A 19,593-nucleotide genomic window follows, 5' to 3' on the forward strand; every position below is an offset into this window, starting at 1 on the left:
GCAGACGGACCACCCCCACCCCCCACCCCACCCCCCCCCCCGCCCCCGCAGCCTGCCCTTGTCTCCCTCTCTGGTAACAAGAGTTCCACCTGCTTTATTTTGTTGAAACAATAAATAATCTATAAATAGAACAGGGGAGGGAGGGTGGGGTGGGGTGAGAGCAGACAAGGTTGAAACCATTTGATTCTGGGGCGGCGGCGGGCGGAGGGGGCCCTGCTCTCACCGTCACCCCCTGCATTTCGTTCAGGGCTGCCTGCTCCCCACATGCACCCCTGCAGACGGGCTGTGAGCAGGGCAGCAACGGGTGGAGTTCAGGCATGGCTAACGCAGGAAGCATCGGGGTCGATAAATCCTCCCCCGCCTGGCCCCAGAGGACGGCCCAGGGGACTACACAGGCCCGTGAGGCCCAGGAGAGGCCCACCTCGTCCTCCCGGGCTCCTGGTTTCCGCAAGAGCCTCCGGAGCGGCAGGGCGAGGCGGGCAGGGCTACCTCTCACTGGTGCCCGGAGGGCTGCGGGGCGCCGGCTCTGGGGACCGGCGGGCCTTCTCGGCCAGCAGCTGGTAGAAGGGCTTGGGGGTCTCCCAGTCGTCGTCCTCGCTGCTGGAGCTGTCCTGCTTCACGATGCGGTTGTGCTGGCGGCTGAACCTGCGAGCTTTGATGCTGAGGGAGAGGTGGCAGGACCGGTCCTCACTCCCGCCCCGGAGCTCGGCACCCCCAACCCTGTGCTGTGACCCCGGCAGGGATCAGGGCCTGAGTCTCCCCGTGCTGTGACCCCGGCAGTGACCAGGGCCTGGGCCCCCCTGTGCTGTGACCCCAGCAGTGACCAGGGCCTGGGCCGAGGCAAGGCTGGGGCTCCGTGTGGCCCCACGGGCGAACCTCAGGCCCCAAGGCCTGGTCTACGGCGCGGACTCGGCCACGGGCTCTTTGGGGCCCACACGCCTGCGAGACCCGCGCAGATGTGTGCACGCTCGTATGTCTCCGGGGCCCACTGAGACACAGGCGGGTGGCAGCTCTGAGGCCGGACTGGAGAGGACGAGGACAGGGAGGCCGGGGGACTGGGAAATACGCCCGGTGTCCTGTTCTGAGACCCCTGCTAGGCTCCCAGGCAGAGCACCGCCCCGCCCCTGCCCCAACTCTCACAAAATTTGTGATGTCTCCCACCGCAGTGACCGCCACCGGCTTCCAGCATCGCGAGCTCGGGCTCTGATGGGGACGGGGGGACTGAGGGGCACTGAGGGGCAGGGTCCCCCACCCCCGCCATCCCGCAGGGCCCTCTCACCAATACGGCCTGCGCTCCCGCAGCGTCATCACCCGCCAGAGTCGCGCCAGCTCCTTGGTGGCGGCCGTGGATGCGGTCCCGGGGCAGGTTCTGGGACAGGATGGGGGTGAGGCCGGGCCTGCAGGCTCCGGGACGGCCTCCCTGCCCCTCGGCCTCAGCCTTCCCAGCTCAGCACTAGGATCTTTCCGGTCCACCTTGGCCGGGAAGGCCCCCATGGCGCACCCTCTGGAGCCGAGGAGTCGAAGAAGGGAGCTGGACTAAAGGGTCGTGGGAAAGGGACACCCATGTCCCGGGAGAGTAGAGGGGCCCTGGATCCACCTCTCCGGGTACCAGCTCCTGGGTCTTCCCGTGAGGGCATCAGCGGTCCACCACTGTAGTGTGGAGGCCTCCCCCGCCCTAGGCTTCAGGCTGGCAACCATGGTTCGGAGCTGGACACCTGATCAAAGTCAGCCCCAAGAACTCTTCTTGAAACCTTAGAAACGAGGATCTCCCCCAGCAGGGTTGCTAGGGTGGGAGACAGGACACAGGCCTGAACCTCCTGGAGGGGACCCTGTACCCAACCCGGCCCTGTGTGCTTAAGAATGAAGCCAACTCGGAAGAGCAGAGCAGAGAGAGCGACAGAGACTCTGACAGCAGCATGCGAGCCCCTAGAACCAGCCATACCTGAAGGCAATCTACCCCTCCCCTTTTTTCAGCCAAATAATTCCTTTTCTTCCTAAGTCTGAGTTGGGTTGCACTGCTTACAATTGACAGGCCCTGACTGAAACACGGGGCCAGGTGAGACGCTAGGGGAGAAGGTGGCAGAGGAAGGGTTGGTGGGTGATTCCCGGAAGCGGCAAATGGCCACATGCTCTCGGGGGACAGATGGACAGAGGACCCCACGCACCGGATGTACTGCTTCCGGTTCATCCTGCAGAACATGATGAAGCCGTTGACGCACTTCTTCTTCGTCTGGCCAGCGCCCAGGGCTTTCTTCTTCTCCTTGGGCTTCACGGGGCCCCTGCCCGCCCGGCCCTTCCGGGCTTTTCTCCCGGCTGGGGACAGAGTCGAGGCCCGCCGGGTGGGGGTCCACGTGTAGTCTCCGTCCTCGTCGCTGGAGGACTGCAGGCTCTGGGCCTGAGCATCCTGGGTGGGGACAGAGAGATGAAGGCGGGCAGGAGGGGCGGGCCCGCCGCATCGCTGGCGGCGTCCTCACCTCCAGCTGCACCCACGCCGCCTCGGAGTCCATGGCCACAGAGCTGGGGCTGGACGGCACCTTGCTGTTCTCGCTCAGGGAGAGGTAGCAATGGTCCAGCGAGACGGAGGACTGGCACAGGCTGTGGGAGTCCGGGGCCTCTTCGGGGTCCTCAGAGGGCGTATCCTGGGGGAGAAGGTGAAAGACGGAGGGATGTGAGGGAGGATGGCCGTGTCCGTTCACGCCCCGACTCCCTGCCTTCCTAGGATGTAACGTGAGCATCAGAAACGGCTGGAACTCAAGCCAACCTCGTCCAAACACCCCCTGGACATTTGAGCAAACGTTCCCAAGTTCCCACGGGGGTCAGCGAGGGCTGGCATGGGTTCGGGTCTTCTGCCTCCTGTTCTGGGGCCATCTCGCTCTGTTTTTTTGAGGAAGATTAGCCCTGAGCTAACTGCTGCCAATCCTCCTCTTTTTGCTGAGGAAGACTGGTCCTGAGCTAACGTCCGTGCCCATCTTCCTCTACTTTATACGTGAGACGCCTGCCACAGCAGGGCTTGACAAGCGGTGCCATGTCTGCACCTGGGATCCGAACCGGCGAACCCTGGGCCGCCGAAGTGGAACGTGCGAACTTAACCACTGTGCCACCGGGCCAGTCCCTGGGGCCATCTCTCTTAATGCCACCTGTTTAGCACCCCCTGAAGGAGCTGGGATGGCCTGGGCAGGTCTTGACTTCTCTGAGCACGAGTGTCATCCCCAGAATGCCTCGCGGGGCCGAGAAGCAGCGGGCACACTGCCTGGCGCTCACTTCGAGCCCCACGAAGCGGGTCTGTTTTGGCTTCTGCGGCCAATTCAGCTACTCATCCAGGCAGGGGCGCCCCCCCCAACACTGGAGAAAGAGAGGTTTGGGGACCAGCGCTGGGCTGCCCTTCCGTCAGACGGACGGTGAGCTCCAGGGGCGGCCGGCGGCTCCAGGGGTCAGCCCAGGGGCCCGGGAGGGAGGCTCTTCCCAGCTGAGGATTCCCGAGGTCATCCTGCTGGTCTCAGTTTCCTCGTCTGTAAAATGGGCCACAGGAAAGCCTGCCTCGTAGAGCAGCTGGAGGACCACGTGGGTCTTTAACGGGCATCTGGCAGCTTTTAGCCTGTACCCTTTGTGTCTAGCTCATTCCAGGTGCCCAGCAGAGCCGGGGGCCTGGGGGGCCAGCAGCGAGGGGTCGAGGATGGGCGGAGGGGGGCCTAGACGGCGGATGGGTCTCTGGGAAGATGAGCGGGAGCAGCGGTGGACTCGGGGGAGCAGGTGAGCGAGGCGGCTGATGGCTGAGGGGCCGAAAGGGAATCAAGCAGGTGCACACCACGTGGAAAGGATGGCGTGTCCGCGGCAGGATGTTGGGGGGTGGGGGTCGCCTACCTTCTGCGGTGCCTCGAGCGCGCAGGCAGAAGGCGACAGCGTGGGATCTGAGAAGACTTCTTCGAAGAGCACTGTGGAGGGACACCTGAGGCCTGGCCGGGCGGGAAACGCTTCCGTCCTGCCACCCCTGCTCGCCAGAGTGCCCTTTTCTGGTTTTCGGCTTTAAGATCTCCCACCCCACGTCCGAATCCAGCTCACGGGCCAGCTCCTCGGGGCGCCTCCAATCCGGGCAGAGGGAACGGGTCCGGCGCCGACTAGGCAGCTCCCGCACCGCGCGGCCTAGACGGATTCACCGGGTACCCAGCCCCGCGCGGGGCAGGGCTGTGCCCCTGGGGGCATCAGTGTGTTTTCTGGATGAAGCAGGTGAGGGCCCAGCCGCAGCCGCTCACCTTGGCTCAGGTACTCGGCGTCATCCTCCAAGATCTGTTCTGGCAGCAGTTTCCCCGGGGAGCTGAAGAGGGAGGGGCTGAGCCCCAGGACCTCGCTCAGGTGGCCTGTCACACTCCAGCTGCCAATCTGGGGAGGCCCCAAGGCCAGTGGGCTCCCTGAAAAAGAAACATCAGGCTCGGGGGCGTGTCGGAGTTTGCCCTCCTGCCCAACACAGCAGCTGGCTCTGAGGAGATGGCTCCAGACATGCGGGAAAGGTGACTGTCGATCACTCATTTGGAGTGCTCACTCATAGAGAGTGTTAGGAGGCATGATGCCTGGCGTTACGTCAGGGATAGCAAAAATAAGCAGTATCATAATGTGCCAGACCCGAGCAGACTGAGTAAGGGTAGCTACCAGGAGCTCTGTGTTAAGAAAGATTCTGAGGCAGCATCTGGGTTCAGTGGAAAGAGCGATGATCGATTAGCAATGTCTGCCCTGGCCACCAATGGCTCAGTGACAGCGAGAACACTGTGCACCTGCCATCCCTGTGCCCAGCAGACATCCACTCCCTTTCCCGCTGTTCCCCCTCTCACAGAAATCCTCAGAAGGAAGGCACCCAGAAGGCTCCACGCCAGCCTAGAAGGAGGAGAGACAGAGTTTCAGTCACCATGGGGGCTGCCCTCTGGGATCCAGGCGGGAAGCCAAGGGTCGGCGTCCAGGGTCTCCTTGTCCACCTCCTCGCAGGAATCGTAGAACACCAGCTGCTGCCTGCAAGAGTTGGAATCGAGAGGCAGACCCGGAGCCCCGGGCTGGGATGGCCGTGTGACCGGGGACAATCCGGTTCCCCCCTGGGAGTCTCAGTGTCACCCTGAGAAGGAAGACAGGGCTGCTCCGGGCTGCTGGGGGCAGAAAGCTTAGTCCCCGAGGTGCCCACCCTCAGCAAGCTTCCAGGCTGGTGAGGAGAGGCGGGCTGTGATCAGAGGCTGACACACGGGGGGCAGAGCTGTGACAGGCGCCCCGGGAGGAGTGACGGGGTGGAAAGCGCAGAGGGCCAGGGCATGGCTCCCGGGCAGTGGGGAAGGTTTGGTGGTGTCACGGCTAAGATTCCTGGGCGAGGCCAGGAGAGGGTCTGGCCAGGCGAGCGAGGGCCAGGGGTCTGCAGTGCCACACGAGATGCGGCTTTCCCTCCGGGCGCTGAGGGCCGGCCTTAAGTCGGGGCCTGTGTGTTAGGGTGGCACACACGAGGCCCGCAGACGTGCTCACTCCAGACACCAGCAGCGGATGTAAACCGGCCTCCTTTCTGTCCTCCCCGCAGCCTCCCCCGCTCAGAGCCCGGGGCCCCTACCTGGGGAGGGGCTGTGTCCTGTGGAGGAAATGGATCCTCTCCGCCCCATGCTGGGCCTCGAAGGCCAGGTCAGGCCCGGCGTCCCGGGCACCGTGTTTGCAGTAGCAGCCTAAGGGGGAAAGTCAGGAGGATCACTCCCGGGACGGGGCCAGGGGCCAAATGCACAGACGCGGGGACGGAGAGGTGACTGACGGGTCACCAAAACCTCAGGGCCTCCACGTGAGGCTCAGGGGCGCCCCGAGTCACCCTCAGGCTTCTGGAATCCCACATCCCTGTGGGAAGCCGTAAGGAAGACAGAATCTTGACGTGGACTAACGACGATGAAGACGATGGCAGCACAGAAACAGACGGTGCTCCCCCGCCAGCACGGCTACGAGTATCTTATGTGCTGTCAGGAACCCTCTGCCACAGCCCACCATTACTATAGCCATGTACAGTGAAGGAAACCGAGGCACTGCCATATCTGGTCCTTTGCCCAAGGTCACACAACCAGCAGGGGATCTGGGAAGCCCTCCCTCCCAGGTGGGTCAAGCCTCCGTGGCCCCCAGGAAGTCTGGCCCATCAGTGACAGTGTGCGACTCCTCCACTGGACCGTGTCTCCAGCACCCGGCACATGGCTTGGCCCCGAGGGGATGCTCAGGGAGTGCGGCCTGAATGAAGGGGCAGAGGAACAGGACAGCTCGAGGACCAGCCTTCCAGTCACTTTCTGCTGAGGCGTCACCACACCTTTCCGGAGCCAAGAGAGCAATCGGCTGCTTCCAAGGGGGGTCTCACGGGCACGCCCTGCTCTGGTCTCCAGTCCTGCAGCCGCAGGCCTTGCCCGAGGGCGGCACAAATCCTGTCCCAGTCTCCCACCCACCACAGAGCATGGAGGGAAAAAGAAAACTGGGAAAGAGCCCAGGAGACGGGTCTTTCTCACCCACCACTGAACCCCCGGCTACGGGGACGGTGCCTGGGCGTCATGGCTGCCTGGGAAGCGGTGTGTAAATGACGGGCTAAGAGAACGGTGAGGAAAGAGACCAACTTGAGATGTCACACTGGACACTGTTCTCGGCCACATCCAGCAACGTCAGCCAGGATCTTCCTCCCTTCCTGTCACCTCGAGGCGGGGATGACACAGGCTTGGGGTGACTGCAGGAGCTGGGGCATCTTGGAGGGGTGGCGGTCCCCGCCACATTGCCTCCTTTCTGGTCTGGGGATGAGGTCACCTGCTCGTTGGGCTTGTCCAGGGCCAGACAGCGGCGAGGGTTCTGGGCCTGGGTCTGGCGTTCTGGGAAAGCAGAGAGAAGGTATGAGAGGGGCTGGGGCCTGACTGTCACCAGAAGATGGCTCAGGTGGCGGTCTTCTCTACTCTGGGCCCAACAACCTGTTCCAAAGCTGGGCCCGGGCGGGTCCCTCACCGCGCTTCCCGGGCGAGCCTGGATCCTCAGTTAGGGATCACTGAGTCCGCCGCTCCCTTCTCCTCCCGCGTGTTGGAATCGCCTGGAGAGCTCTGATGCCCAGGTTCACCCCCGACCACTGAAACCCAGCTTTCTGTGGGGGGCACAGGAATCAGTGCTCCCCAGATGATTCAGACGGATGCGCAGCCAGTGCTGGGAATGGCTGATCAGGTCCCACTTCATTGTAAGGACGTGGAAATTGAGGATAGTGAGTCAGCCACAAAGCTGACGTCGGCTGTCGCCTCCCGCAGTCGGTCCTTCCTCCACCCCACGCTCCCTGACCCCGCAGCCCCGGGATGCCGACTGGGCACAAGGATCACAAAGGCTGAGAGCAGCTCCCATCGCCGGGCACCTCTCCACTGCAGCCCTGCCCGGGCGGGCCACATGCAGCTCCCAAGCCTCGTCCCCACCCTGCGCAGGCGCTGTGATTCCAGACGAGGAAGCCGAGGCCAGAGCAGGAGAGGGGGACCCTCCTGGCCTCAGAGCCAGTGAGAGGAGGGGCCGGGAGTTGAACCCAGGCCTGTCTGACTCCGAAGCCTCGGCAGGGGCTCAGGATGGCCTCGGGGGCCTCCCGGGGGCAGTGACGCCTGGAGAAGGTACCCGCTGCTTCCTGCTTCCCAGCCCATCTCCTCCGACGGCTGGTACCTGACGCTCGGGCCAGCTTCTTCTTCTGGGGCTTCTGGCAGGCTCCTCGCAGCCGGGACTTGCGAGAGTGTGGGGAGCTGCACGGGGTGGAGTGTCTGTGCCTCGAGGGGCCCGCAGCTGGGCTCTGACCCAGCCCTGCAGAGGACAGAGAGGGAGACAGGTCAGGTGTCACCCTCAGCCCACCCCTTCTCCCACCTTCCAGACAGCGCTTCCCGTCCTGGGCAGGGCAGTGGGGGCAGCCCCGCTCCCCAGACTGACTCTACACATGTGGAAACCGAGGTCCTAGAAGATCAGACCGGTCGGAGGGTGCACAGTCGGGCACAGAGGTCCAGCGCGAAAACTCAAGCGCCCCCAGGGCCGGTCTGGGGCTCGGCCCGAGAGGAAGACAGACTCAGAGCTCCCAAATGCTGCTCCATCTCCCCATCCCGAACCAGGTCCTCCTCCCACCTCCCTCTGACACGACCCGGAGGGCTCCACCACCCACCCCGGGTCGCCCCGGGCCCCTCCCTCAGGCCCCTCAATTTCTTCCTCATTAACATCTCCCCGAATGTACCCACTTCCTGCCACACTCTCAGCCACAGAGCTGGACTGGGCTCATGGTCTCCCGTCTGGATCACTCCTAACTATCTTCCCTGACCCCCTGACTCCAGTTTCCCACTGAATACCCAGTCCTCACGTTAGACGTGAGGGACCTTGTCCTGAAAAACAGTCTGCTCATGGCATTCCCCTGGCTCAGAGTCCTCCAGTAACTCTCATCTTCCTCATCTCCCTCCCCAGCCGGGCGCTCCAGGCCCTTCAGGAGCTCGCCCCAGCCTCACCTCCTACCACTCCCGCCGTGTATTTTTCATGCCAGTAACCACACCAGCACCGGACACACAGTCCTGGATGACCGGCACGTCCGGGCGCCGGGTTACAACACTCTCTCCACGTATTAACCCACTTCATCCTCACGACAAATACAGACAGGAAGTACTAGTCTTGTTTTGCAGATGAGGAAACTGAGGCACAGAAAGTTTAAGGTCACAAGACATGTGTCTGAGTCAGGATCTGGCTCAGGAGCCTGTGCACAGTGTCTCGATGCTACACCCTGGCCCCCCAGTCACACCCACCGCTGGCCTGTCCCCAGACATTCCACACGTGTCGTCTCTTGCCTGCGCGTTCTTGCTCACATTGTTTCTCTGCCTGGCAGGTCCCCCTGGACTGTCCTCGGAGGCGCAGCTCCAGGCCCCCTGCTGCCACGGTCCTCCCGACACCCGCCCCTGAGTTCGTGGCATCTCGCACATCTCCCTGACTTTGTCCCCGGCTCCAGGCTGCGAGGTCCGCGAGGGCCCGGACCACCCAGCGTCTCAGACCGCCAGGGCCACACGTGGCGCTGCAGGCGCTGGGAAGTGCCGGCTGAACTCACTCACCGCCTTCGCCATCGGAGGTGTGCAGTTGGAGCAAGGCCTTGGCCATGTCGATGCTTCTCTGGAGGTGCTGAATGTACTGCAGGACGTGCAGCAGAATCTCCTTCTGCCCCCGAAAGAAAGGCAGGGTTGAGCGCAAGAGCAGGGCCCCTGACAATGTGAGGCTGAAGAGAATGAGCGACAGATACTCCAGGACCCCGTGCCCCCCCGGACCCCCCAACAATTCCTCCAGCGGCTGAGATGTTCCTATTCTGGCCTTTAGTCCTTGTTGTGGCCCAGGGAGACGGCAGTTACAGCTAAGGAAACTGAGGCCCAGGGCCCCAAAGGGACTTGCTAAGGTTACAGAGAGGAAGGGGCAGAGCTGGGATCTGCCTCCTGGCCCAGTTTTCCAGCATATGCTGTTCGGCTTTCTGCCCCCGGCCCTTTGCACAGATTGTATTCTCTGTGTGCAAAGCCCTCCTCCTCTCCCCACAGACTCCCTTCCCCTGGCTTCTCCTCCTTGGAGCAGCAGCACGGTCATCTCCCCTGGCAGACGTTTTCCCGCCTCCCTGACCCTCTGACCCAGGCAGGGTCAGTCCCTCCTCAGCACTCATGTAACCTCCTGGGCCTGTTTCCACCAAGACACGTGCCACACTGTTTTATAATTATCATCTACATGTCATTCTCTCCTCTTGACCTTGAACTAACGGAGGGGAGAGACCGTAGCTAATTGACCTCTGTATCCCAAGCACACAGATGAGGGGTGGCCTAGCCAGTGATCGCTGAAGGAACAGATCTCCCCAGAGCACTGAGGGCGATGCCTCCTGACCAGCAGGCATCACCCCTCCAGACACCAAACACCAACTGGGTTGGTATTGGAGATACTAAGCTAAAAATGATGACTACCCACTAAGGGCCAGGTACACAGGAGTCAACAAGACTTTTCTTTCTTTTTTTTTTTTTTGGTGAGGAAGATTGGCCCTGAGCTAACATCTGTCACTCATCTTCCTCTTTCTCCTTGAGGAAGATTGTCGCTGAGCTAACCTCTGTGCCAATCTTCCTTTATTTTATGTGGGACGCTGCCTCAGCGTGGCTTGATGAGCAGTGCTAGGTCCACGACCAGCATCTGAGCCTTCGAACCCCAGGCCACCGAAGCGGAGTGTGTGAACTTAACCACTACGCCATCAGGCTGGCCCTGAGACATACTTTTGTTTGCCATCACGGAGCTTATAACCTAGTGGGGTCAACAACCTTAACTCATAAGTCATACCAAATTATGGACAGTGCGAGCAGCACTGTGAATAAAGCGTGTAATGAGGGATTCTGAAGTTAGCCTTGGGCATTGGGAAAGGCCTCTGAAGCAGCAGCATTTAAACTGAGCCCTGAAGAAGGGCAGCAGGGAGCCTGGTGAAGAGCTGAGGGAAGGATACCAGTAAGCATCTTTCAGGTTCAACCGGATCCCTAGAATAACCCTTAAACCATTAGCAGGAATCGTCTGAACTCCGAATCAGGAAACATGATCTCATGGGGGGCTTTCGTGAGGCTGTACCATAAACTGTAATACTGACCGTCGCTGAAATGTTTAATGTGACCCATGGGAGGGAGCTGTGACTAAGGAACAGACAGGACGCGGCCAAGAGGCGGTTAGTGTGGAGGGACCCGGACTGCATCCACCGCTTACTGGCTGCATCCCGGGAGCAGGTTGTTCCACTTCTCTGAGCCCCGGTCTCCTCATCTGTGCAGTGGGAACGGGGATGTCAGGCTCAGAGGGTAACCAGGAGGGCTTTAATCCCTCAGTGTGTATGAAGTCACTGTGCACAGAGCCTGGCACGTCACTGGCCTGGTCGATGCTCAGTCGATGACTGAATGACAACACCTTCACCAGGATCTCAAGCGATTAAATGAGAAGCTTTCCTAACTTCTAACTAGACCACGCGTTTTTCAAGAGCAGAGATCGTCTTTTTCGCTTAGTGTCTCCCAAACCAGGCTTAGCACTTGGTCGGCACTCACTAAGCTGAAGGACGGAAGGCTCAGAGATGGATACTTCAGGAAGCTTAGCTTGGGGACCACACTAGAGGTCCAAATCCCAGAGACCTTCTAAATGGAAGATGGAACGGCCCTGTGACTGTCTCAACAGAGGGAATGTATTCATTCAACAAACCTCTGCTGAGCAGTGAGTGACAGAGCGGTTGAGGGTGTGGGCCTTTGGAACGAAACACACCCATCTCTCTCCCTCTGCTGCCAGCCAGCTGTGTCCCTCTAGACAATAGGACTCCTCAAACTGAAAAAACGAGCAGAGCAGACCCGTATGGATCCCACAAGCCTGGGGCGAGGATTAAATGGGAAATGTATATAAATGCTTGGCATCAGGGTCTGAGCCCTTGGCCTCTCAGTAAATCGTAAATCGGGAGCCGGTGTTACAGTTGTCTGCTGTGTGCTAGGCCCTGCGGCCCGGGGGATGCAGACGCATCCATTACGGTCCCTGCCATCACGGAGCTCCTCATCGAAAGGGGTCAGAGCCAAGGAAGCAGTGCAGTAACATGCCGAGGGCCTGGGCCGTCAGAGGGAGAAGCGGCTCTAGGATTATGCGGGGCGGGGGGCACTCAAACAGTCAAGATGGCAAGGAAGGGCGCCACGGATCTCGGCGGCATCCCAAATCTCCAGCACGGGCGAGGCAACACACGATAGCTCCCGTGAGTTCACTGGGCCCCGAGCTGCCCTGGGACCAGCTGCAAGGATGCACGTCAGGCCGACCGGTCAAGGGGGGCCGCATGATGCATAATGTCCCCGAGGACATCCACATCCTCGTCCTCAGAACCTGTGAATATGCTGCCTTATATGACAAAGGGGGCTTTGCATGTGTGACTGAGTGACTGACTGAGGATCTCGAGGTGGGGAGACTCCTCTGGATGATCTGGGTGGGCCCGACGTAAGCACAAGGGTCTTTACAAGCAAGCGGCAGGAGGGTCGGAGGCAGAGAAGGTGAAGTGGCGCCAGAAGCAGAGGAAGAGGAGGAGATCTGAAGATGTTGCGCTGGGGGCCTCGAAGGGGCCGTGAGCCGAGGAACGTGGGCAGCCTCTAGAAGTCGGAGAAGGGAGAGGAAGCAGAGTCTTCCCTGGACCCTCCAAAAGCCAGCCCTGCTGACCCGTGACCAGTGGGACTGACCTCTGACCTCCAGCACGGGAAGAGAATAAACTCGTGTTACTCTAAGCCACTGAGTTTGTGGTGTTCTGTTACAGCAGCCACAGGACACTAGCACGAGCACCTGAGACTGAGAGAGAGTTAGGAGGGAGAATGAACATGCCCGGTGGGTGACGGGATGTGGCAGGCGGGGGGAAGGTTAGGGTTAGCGTTAGGCTCAGACAAACTTGTCCCAAACACCCGCTCTCTGGACCCCTCTGAAGGCAAGTAGCACGTTCCAGCCGGGCTGCGTGATTCCTGTGTTCAGATCTTTACCTTCCTGACCAGATTCTGAGTTCCCAGAGGATGAGGGCTGGGTCTCAAATCTCTTTGCAACCAGAACAGCTTCTGACATCCAACAATCTTTCCACACATGCCTGATGAATGAATGAACAAATGACCGAAGGAGCCTGGGTGTGTAGCAGGCTATACATCTCGGTTTGTGTAAATACATGCTGTGATGTTCGCACAACGACGCACCCGCCTAACGACGCATTTCTCAGAACGTGTCCCCGTCGCTAAGCGATGCGCGACTGTGTGTCCATTCATTGAGTAGTCACTGAGGGCACGCAGAAATTCTCTCTATCCCACCTCATGGAGATGGTTGAGGCCACAGAACAAGGGACTCGGGAAGGAACCGACATTCATCCAGGGCCTGTCACGGCTGTGATGTCATCTTGGCCTCACAATGTCTCTGGGAGGTCGGAGTTACGTTCCCTCATTTTCCAGCTGAGAAGCTTAAGGCTTGAGAGGCTGAGCAATGTGCGTGGTCTGCCCAGGGTCCTGCAGCTGTGCAGCTGGGGGCTCAAACCCGTGGCTGTTCGACGCCCAAAGTGATGACCTGTCCCGGTCCCTTCTCTCTTCTCCCCCTCGCAGCTCCCCCTTCCTCCTTTGCAGGAAAGAATCCCCAGGCTCCTAGTCATGGGATCGCAGACCCCCAGAAATTCCCGTCCCGAGCACGGCCATTCCCATCTCAGTGCGGCCCCTGGAACAGCCTGTCCAGGTTTCCCAGGACAAGGGAGGGTGACCGGTTGACTGATACTGTCAGACCTGCCTCCCAAATCCTCCTCTCCTTCGGTCCCCCTACCTTGGTGAGCTTCTTGGTCCCAGCCTTCAGGGCCACAGGGAGCAGCAATGCCAGCTCGTGCAGTTTGCTGGTGTGATTTTTCCTCTGCTTCCTGTTTGGGGACAAGAGTTTGGGTTAGGACATCCAAAACGGAATTGGGCACTTGCCTCCCGTCCCAGTGTTCATCTCAGAGAAGCTCCCCGCCCCGGGCACCCGAGGCAGGATCCCGGGCATCATCTGGACGCCTCCCTCTCCCTCATCCCCTTGCCCAATCGGTCACCAAATCTTGCCCATTCCTCCTTGACCCCTTCTCTCCATCTCCATCGGCCCTAGTCCACGTGTCGACGAGCCCCTGGGTCTCCCAGCCTCCCATCTGGCCTCCTGCAACCCACACTCTCTACCAGTCAGGGCGATCTTTCTGCAACACACATCTGACCGTGGTGTTCTCATCCGTGCAATGGGAACGAGGACATTCATTCCAGCTCAGAGGACAATCAGGAAGACTAACTAAATCAGTGTGCGTGAAATCGCCCAGGACAGAACCTGATATGTTAGTTGCCTAGTGAGTGCTTCAGACCTCTCAATGCCATCGCAGTATTAAGGATCGAGTTTAAACCCTTAACGGGCCTTATAAAGCCCATCACAGGCCGGCCCGGCCTGGCTGACCATTCTGGTCTCATCTCTTCCTTCCTTTGCTTCTCTCCCATGGACCAACCCTAACTCCACAGGACAGGGGAGCACTTCTGCTAAGGGACCCCAGCCCCACATAAAATTGCAACTGGGACCAGAGAGGGAGGGGAGGGGACATTACAGATGAAACTGCGGGGCCCCTTGATCAAAAATTAAAATTTCAAGATGGTGAGAGCACAGTATTTAATCAAGTATCAGGTTTTTCTAAGCAGAGGGCCTTGGAACTGCATGTGGCTCACGCCCATGAAGTTGGCCCTGATGGGGACAAAGGAGAGGTGTGGCTTGGTGTTATGGAAGTTTGTGATACGTGGCTTTGATCTGATCTATGAGATCTTCCCTGAGGAAGTAAACCTGGCATGAACCTGTTCTGAAGGATGAGTGGAAATGTACAGGTGAAGAGGGAAAGAGAATGTTTCAGATAGAGGGAGCACATGCAAAGGCCCTGTGGCATGAGGGAGAGATCAAAGGAAATAAAGCTGGGGCACAAAAAGGAAGGAGTCCTGTGGGGTAAGACGAGGCTGGAGAAGGAAGTAGGGGCCAGAGGCAGGGTCTTGTAGGCACATATTATGGAAGACCAACAGGAAGCCATTAAACAGCTTTACAAAAGAAATGACATCATTAGTTCACCCCCTCAAAACCGCTTTGAATACAGGAGACTATACGTATTAGTCAACTGAATGAAGGAACGAAAGAAAGAAAACCCTACCAACTGGTCTCCAATTACCTCCTGGTAGAAATCCTAACTTTGAGGGGCGAGGATATTGGGGTTCTCTCCCTGGAGAAAAACTGGATAGGCTGACCTCTCACTCCTTTCTAGCCCTGATGTTGATTTTTTGCAAACCACTTTCCTTCTGTTCTAGAGGAGCCCCTGGGAGCCCCAGCGAGAAACAATGCGGAAAACAAGGAAGAAAAAGTGTCCGGGTCAATTTAAGTTCAAGGTGCTATTTGCCCAGGTTGGAGAAAAAGGCTTTCATATCAACAATAGTCCCTGGGGTTTATTCTGGGGTTTGCAAAGCACCGAGAGAGCTTTCTGAGCAAAAACAGAAGTTCCAGAAAAAAAATCTGGAAGGAGGAAAAGGGTGATGAGCAATCACAAAATCTTGGCATCTTCTGGCTGCCGTCCTGAATGGGCAGACCTGGGCTCTGCTCACAGGGGCCGGGCGCTGCTCCCAAGGCTGCCCCTTTTCCTGGCTGGATGCTTCTGGTTTTAGCCAAATTCTTCTCTCCTAGTCTCTATAATGTTCCCCCGCTAATCTCAGCTCTGCCCTCTGGGTCTGCGGGGAACAGGTCAGCTCCAGTTACACAGGTCCTTTTTCTGTTTCTCGAAACCGGCCAAGTTTATCTCTGTCTCAGGGCCTTTACAGTTCCCTCCCCCGGAAGGTTCTTGAGCCCTGATTTTTGCATGGCTGGTTTCTTCTCTGCCACTCAGTGCTCAGCTTAAAGGTAACCTCCTCAGAGAGGCCTTTCCGGACCCCTCCATCGAAACAGGCACATTCTTTGTCCCATCCCCACATCATTTAGCAGCATCTGAAACCCTCTTTCTTTATTTATTATAAGTATAAACTCCACGAGCGCAGGGATTTTAGTCTTTTTTTATTTATTGCTAGATCCCAGGCTGACTTACCCAATAGATCCGGTAAGCACAGTGCCTGGGGCCGGTGATACTTTTAGGGACTCAAAAAAATGCTTTCATTTCTTTTAAAATCCGAAGAGAAAAAAATGAATATAAGCTAACTTGGGTTATATTCATCTTTGTACCAATGCTGTTGTAAAGTATAATTTTTAATACTTTTTTAATGGAAGAAGGGGCCCAAGATGGAAAAATTGCCTAAGGTCCACAAAAGTCACACTCTGCCTGTGGCTACAGTCTCGGCTCCTAGAATAATGCCCGGCACTCAATCGGTGCTCAAGAAAAAATCGGTGAATGAGTGAACGCCCCCTCTGGCTAGCGATGGCCTCCCGGCCTTTCAAATGGCAAATGACTCGAATTCCCGGGTTGCCGCTTGCGCCCAAGCTATGCACCCAAAATATTCTCCGGTTCCTTTATTTTAAGAGAGTTGGAAGGAGGCTTATCGGAGTCAGTCCAAATTTCTCATACTAGCTGTGGGAAAACCAAGGCCCAGACCCCAATTTGCTCCAACACGTGCAGGGACTGGAGAATCAGAGCTGCCCCAAAGTGAGACACAGCAGGGGGAGGTCCCAAGGGGCAGCATAAGAGTGGTAATAAGTTCCAGCTTTGGAAGCAGACGGAGCTGGACGGAAATCCCAGCGCTGCCACTTGCTGTGTGACTTTGGGCAAGTGCTTTCACCTCTTCTGAGCCTGTTTTGAACTCATTGATAAAATGGAGGTGGCTAGGAAGTTTGATCTTGTCTGGAGGGTGTTTAGCACAGAAGCTGGCACTCAGGGAGAGCTCAGGAAATGTTAGTTCAAGACAGAAGGTGGACAGTCACTTGTCAGAATGACTTAGGGATACGGGATGTCGGAGAATGGGGGGATGGAGGTATGCTATCGGATGACTATGGTTGATAAAACTATTGTTTTGGGTTGGCCAACATGCAATCCCCCCTTTTCTGGTGACAGTTTCCTTTGGGGAACCACCCGTCCCCCACTCTCCGTCCGTGTGGTTCACAGAGGCTGACCCCAACCTCCCCTTCCACTAGGGAGCATGGAACCAAGGTTCAGCCAAGAATCACAGCGACTGGTTCAGGACTGGAGTCATAACCCAGGCTCGGCCAATCAGAGTCAACGGATCCTGGAAAGAGACTCTCTGCCAGGGGGTCAGGCTGGCGGGACACGGACCCGGAGCTGCTGGGAGCCACCGTGCCTCCACAAAGGGGAGCCTGCTTGGGAAGGAAGCCGACACAGACAACAGCAGAGCCAAGACAGGCAGACTCCTGGCAACACCAGTTAACCCCCCGCCTGGAACCAGCCAAGCCTGATGCCCCTGAATTTTCTGTTTATCGGATCCCATAAATCTCCTTTTATGCTTAAGCTTGTTTCAGCTAGGTTTCTGCTAATTGCAACGGAGGGTCTTTATTAAGACAACAACGCCACATCTAGAAAGGAGGAAAGGATGTCACGCCAAGAAAGAGTCCGGCGAACGGTAAATGCTCAGTAAACAGTATTGTTAGGATCATGCGACCACCGTGGCCGGACGATCGATCGGGCGGGGAGAGCCCTTACCTGTCCCCGGGGCTCAGGGAACCGGCTTTGGGCCGTTCCGGGGAACACACGTGTCTGCTGGAATCCCACATCTGCAAAGAGGGAAAAAGAAAGAATCAGGAGCGGCCACCGGGACTTCAGGAGGAGCGGGCAGCCTTCGCCTTTCCCCGCCGTGGTGCTCCTTGGAGCACTCAGAGATCCCCAGATAGGGTCCCCGACCCCCACGAACGCAGGCCCCGAAACCAAGTTAAAACCCCAGAACTCTAAACTGCAGCCCGTGAATCCTAAATTGTCAATTTGGGCCCCTGAGTCATGATCTGGACCTAAAACTATAAAAACAGCATACTCCCAAACTCTGACTTCAGAACTTCGGTCTGAATAGTCAGGCGTCGGACCACCAGGTCTGAAAATGGTGATGTTAAGACCATAAACTCCCAGAGTGAGGACCTAGAACCCCAAAAGGAGCCCTTCGAAACCTAAAAACCCTAAACCCTGCTACTGAGATCCTCTACACTCCCAAACTGTCAACTTCTGATCCCCAGATATGACCCTAATCCCAATATTAAGATCACAGACCGCAAACCCTAACACTGAGAACCCAGATCCTAAAGGAAGAAACCCAAGCCCCCCAAAGCCAGCCTCAGCCCTGCAAACTGACCTCAGATCCTAAAAGAAAGACCCCCGAGACCCCAAAACTGTCACCAGACCCTCAGGCTGTGTCCCTCAACCCTAAAACTGAGAGCTCACCTGTGAGCCCCACTCTGGGACCCAGACCCTACGACTGAAGCCCCCTCCTCCATGTGGGGGCTCCAGGCCCTCACGCTTAATTCTCAAAGTCCCAAACGGTGACTCCAGACCCTAAATCTCATCCCCTCTATGCTCCACTGAGATTTTAGACCCTAAATCTATCCTGAGGCTTCAATGCTCCCACATCAGACCCAGACCCCCCTCCCCACCCCAAATGATACCCCAGAACTCAGAACGAAGACTGCCCCATCCCCAAAGGAGGGTGTCCGGGTTCCAGCAGGAAGGCTCGTAGCCACAAAACCCAAGATCCCCAGGTTCCAAAACGAGTCCCACCCAGACGCAAACCCGGAGACCCCACATCCTAACGTGAGACCCCAGACCCCCAAACTTGGCCTTCCGCCTCTCAAACTGGAGCCTGGGCTCCAAACCCGGGCAGGCCTGCCCTCCTGTCCCCACTACCCCCCCCCCCCCGAACCCCACCCTCGAGGGAGGACACAGTCCCAAAGTGCTGCTCGCCAGCGGTCACCCCCCTGCGGCCGGCCCGACGCAAGGGGTCGCCCGCCCGGTCCCCTGGGCCTCCAGGCCCCGCCTCAGGCCGTGCAAAATGGCGCGAGGAACCCCCTTCTGGTTTCGCGCCAGCCCCACCCTTGGGAGCCGGATCAGCCCTTGGCTCGTGCTGGTCCCAGGAGGCTGGCCACGCGCGCGGCCACCACGTTCCCAGCCCCGGGGGGCGCGAGGCTCGCGCGCGTGAGGCCGGACGGCGCCCCTGAGGCCAGGCCACGCCCCCACCAGTTCCCGCCAAAGGCGAGCAGGGTGCGAGGCCAGACGCGGCAAACGGCAGAGTGCAGGCGGCAGTGCGCATGCGCGTGTGCGCCTGTGGACCGCCCCGTCTTCCTGCCCGCGCGAGCTTGGCCTCGCGCCTCCTGCCGCGGCCTCTGCGGGCGTGCGCCAAACTGCCGACCAATCAGCGCTCGCTCTGCTGCCCGCCTTTTCGGCAGGCCCCGCCCCGCCTGGCCACGCCCCCTGCCGGCTCCCGTGGTCCAGGGCTGATGGACGCTGATAATAGAGGCGGGGTCTCCCCAACTGCCAACTCTTCCCCGGGGAAGAGAGATCTGGAGGCTCCTTTCGGCCCTCGAGTGTCCCATTTCCATCTTTCCCTTCAGCGCATGTCTGATGAGGGCCTGCTGCGTGCCAAGCATGCTGGAAGTTGGGGATTTAGCGCGATCTTCCCAGTGCGGTGGGGAAGGCTCACAGACCAGGAGAATCTAGCGGGCAGGGACCACGTTAAAGAGCCACAAATTGAGAAAAGATTCAAAGAGCAAGGCCATTGGAATTGGATCTTAGCTGTTTCCCTCATGAAGATTTATGTTCCTTCGATAGAGCAAACCCTGCATTTTAGAAACGGCCCACGAGGAGGATGGACTGGAAAACGCAGCTTAAGGGGAGGAGATCCAGCGACCTAGTGGGGAGCGGAGGCCCTGGCGTCCAACACATTTCAGTTCAAATCACTTTCTTGCTGTGTTGCCATGGAGAAGAGGCTTAATCTCTTCCTGGCTTTAATTTTAAATTTGGGATCATTCTTACTATGGTTGTCTGCAGTATATAATTAGCATGCAATAAATATTGACTCGACACTTATTTGCACTGTTCTGGGTGCTTGAACAAGGTGCACAAAGGGGCTTGTCTTCGTGGAGCTCCTATTC

The 19,593-nt window shown here is 58.4% G+C and overlaps 1 protein-coding gene across 1 annotated transcript; it reads right to left on the reverse strand.

Moving 5' to 3' along the window:
* Nucleotides 1-335: 335 nt before the first annotated feature.
* Nucleotides 336-17,235, reverse strand: MEIOSIN (meiosis initiator). The gene is made up of 14 exons (XM_046680178.1): nt 17,166-17,235; nt 16,539-16,661; nt 13,312-13,424; nt 9,066-9,171; nt 7,660-7,800; nt 6,600-6,845; nt 5,576-5,684; nt 4,898-4,998; nt 4,251-4,406; nt 3,862-3,932; nt 2,475-2,639; nt 2,166-2,404; nt 1,280-1,369; nt 336-660 (listed from the first exon to the last, which is right to left on the reverse strand). The coding sequence occupies exons 1-14, from the start codon at nt 17,233-17,235 to the stop codon at nt 486-488; spliced, it is 1,905 nt and encodes a 634-aa protein (XP_046536134.1). The 3' UTR covers nt 336-485.
* Nucleotides 17,236-19,593: the final 2,358 nt, after the last annotated feature.

This window comes from Equus quagga, chromosome 13, assembly GCF_021613505.1.
Source record: "Equus quagga isolate Etosha38 chromosome 13, UCLA_HA_Equagga_1.0, whole genome shotgun sequence".
Taxonomy (NCBI): Eukaryota; Metazoa; Chordata; class Mammalia; order Perissodactyla; family Equidae; genus Equus; species Equus quagga.

What these genes read in the sequence shown, in the direction of transcription:
- MEIOSIN (XM_046680178.1), bottom strand. Translation starts at nt 17,235, where the DNA reads ATGTGGGATTCCAGCAGACACGTGTGTTCCCCGGAACGGCCCAAAGCC. An exon ending in AGGACACAGCCCCTCCCCAG is followed by an intron (nt 4,999 to 5,575) that starts GTAGGGGCCCCG and finishes CAACTCTTGCAG; the next exon opens with GCAGCAGCTGGTGTTCTACG. An exon ending in AACCGGAAGCAGTACATCCG is followed by an intron (nt 1,370 to 2,165) that starts GTGCGTGGGGTC and finishes ATCCTGTCCCAG; the next exon opens with AACCTGCCCCGGGACCGCAT.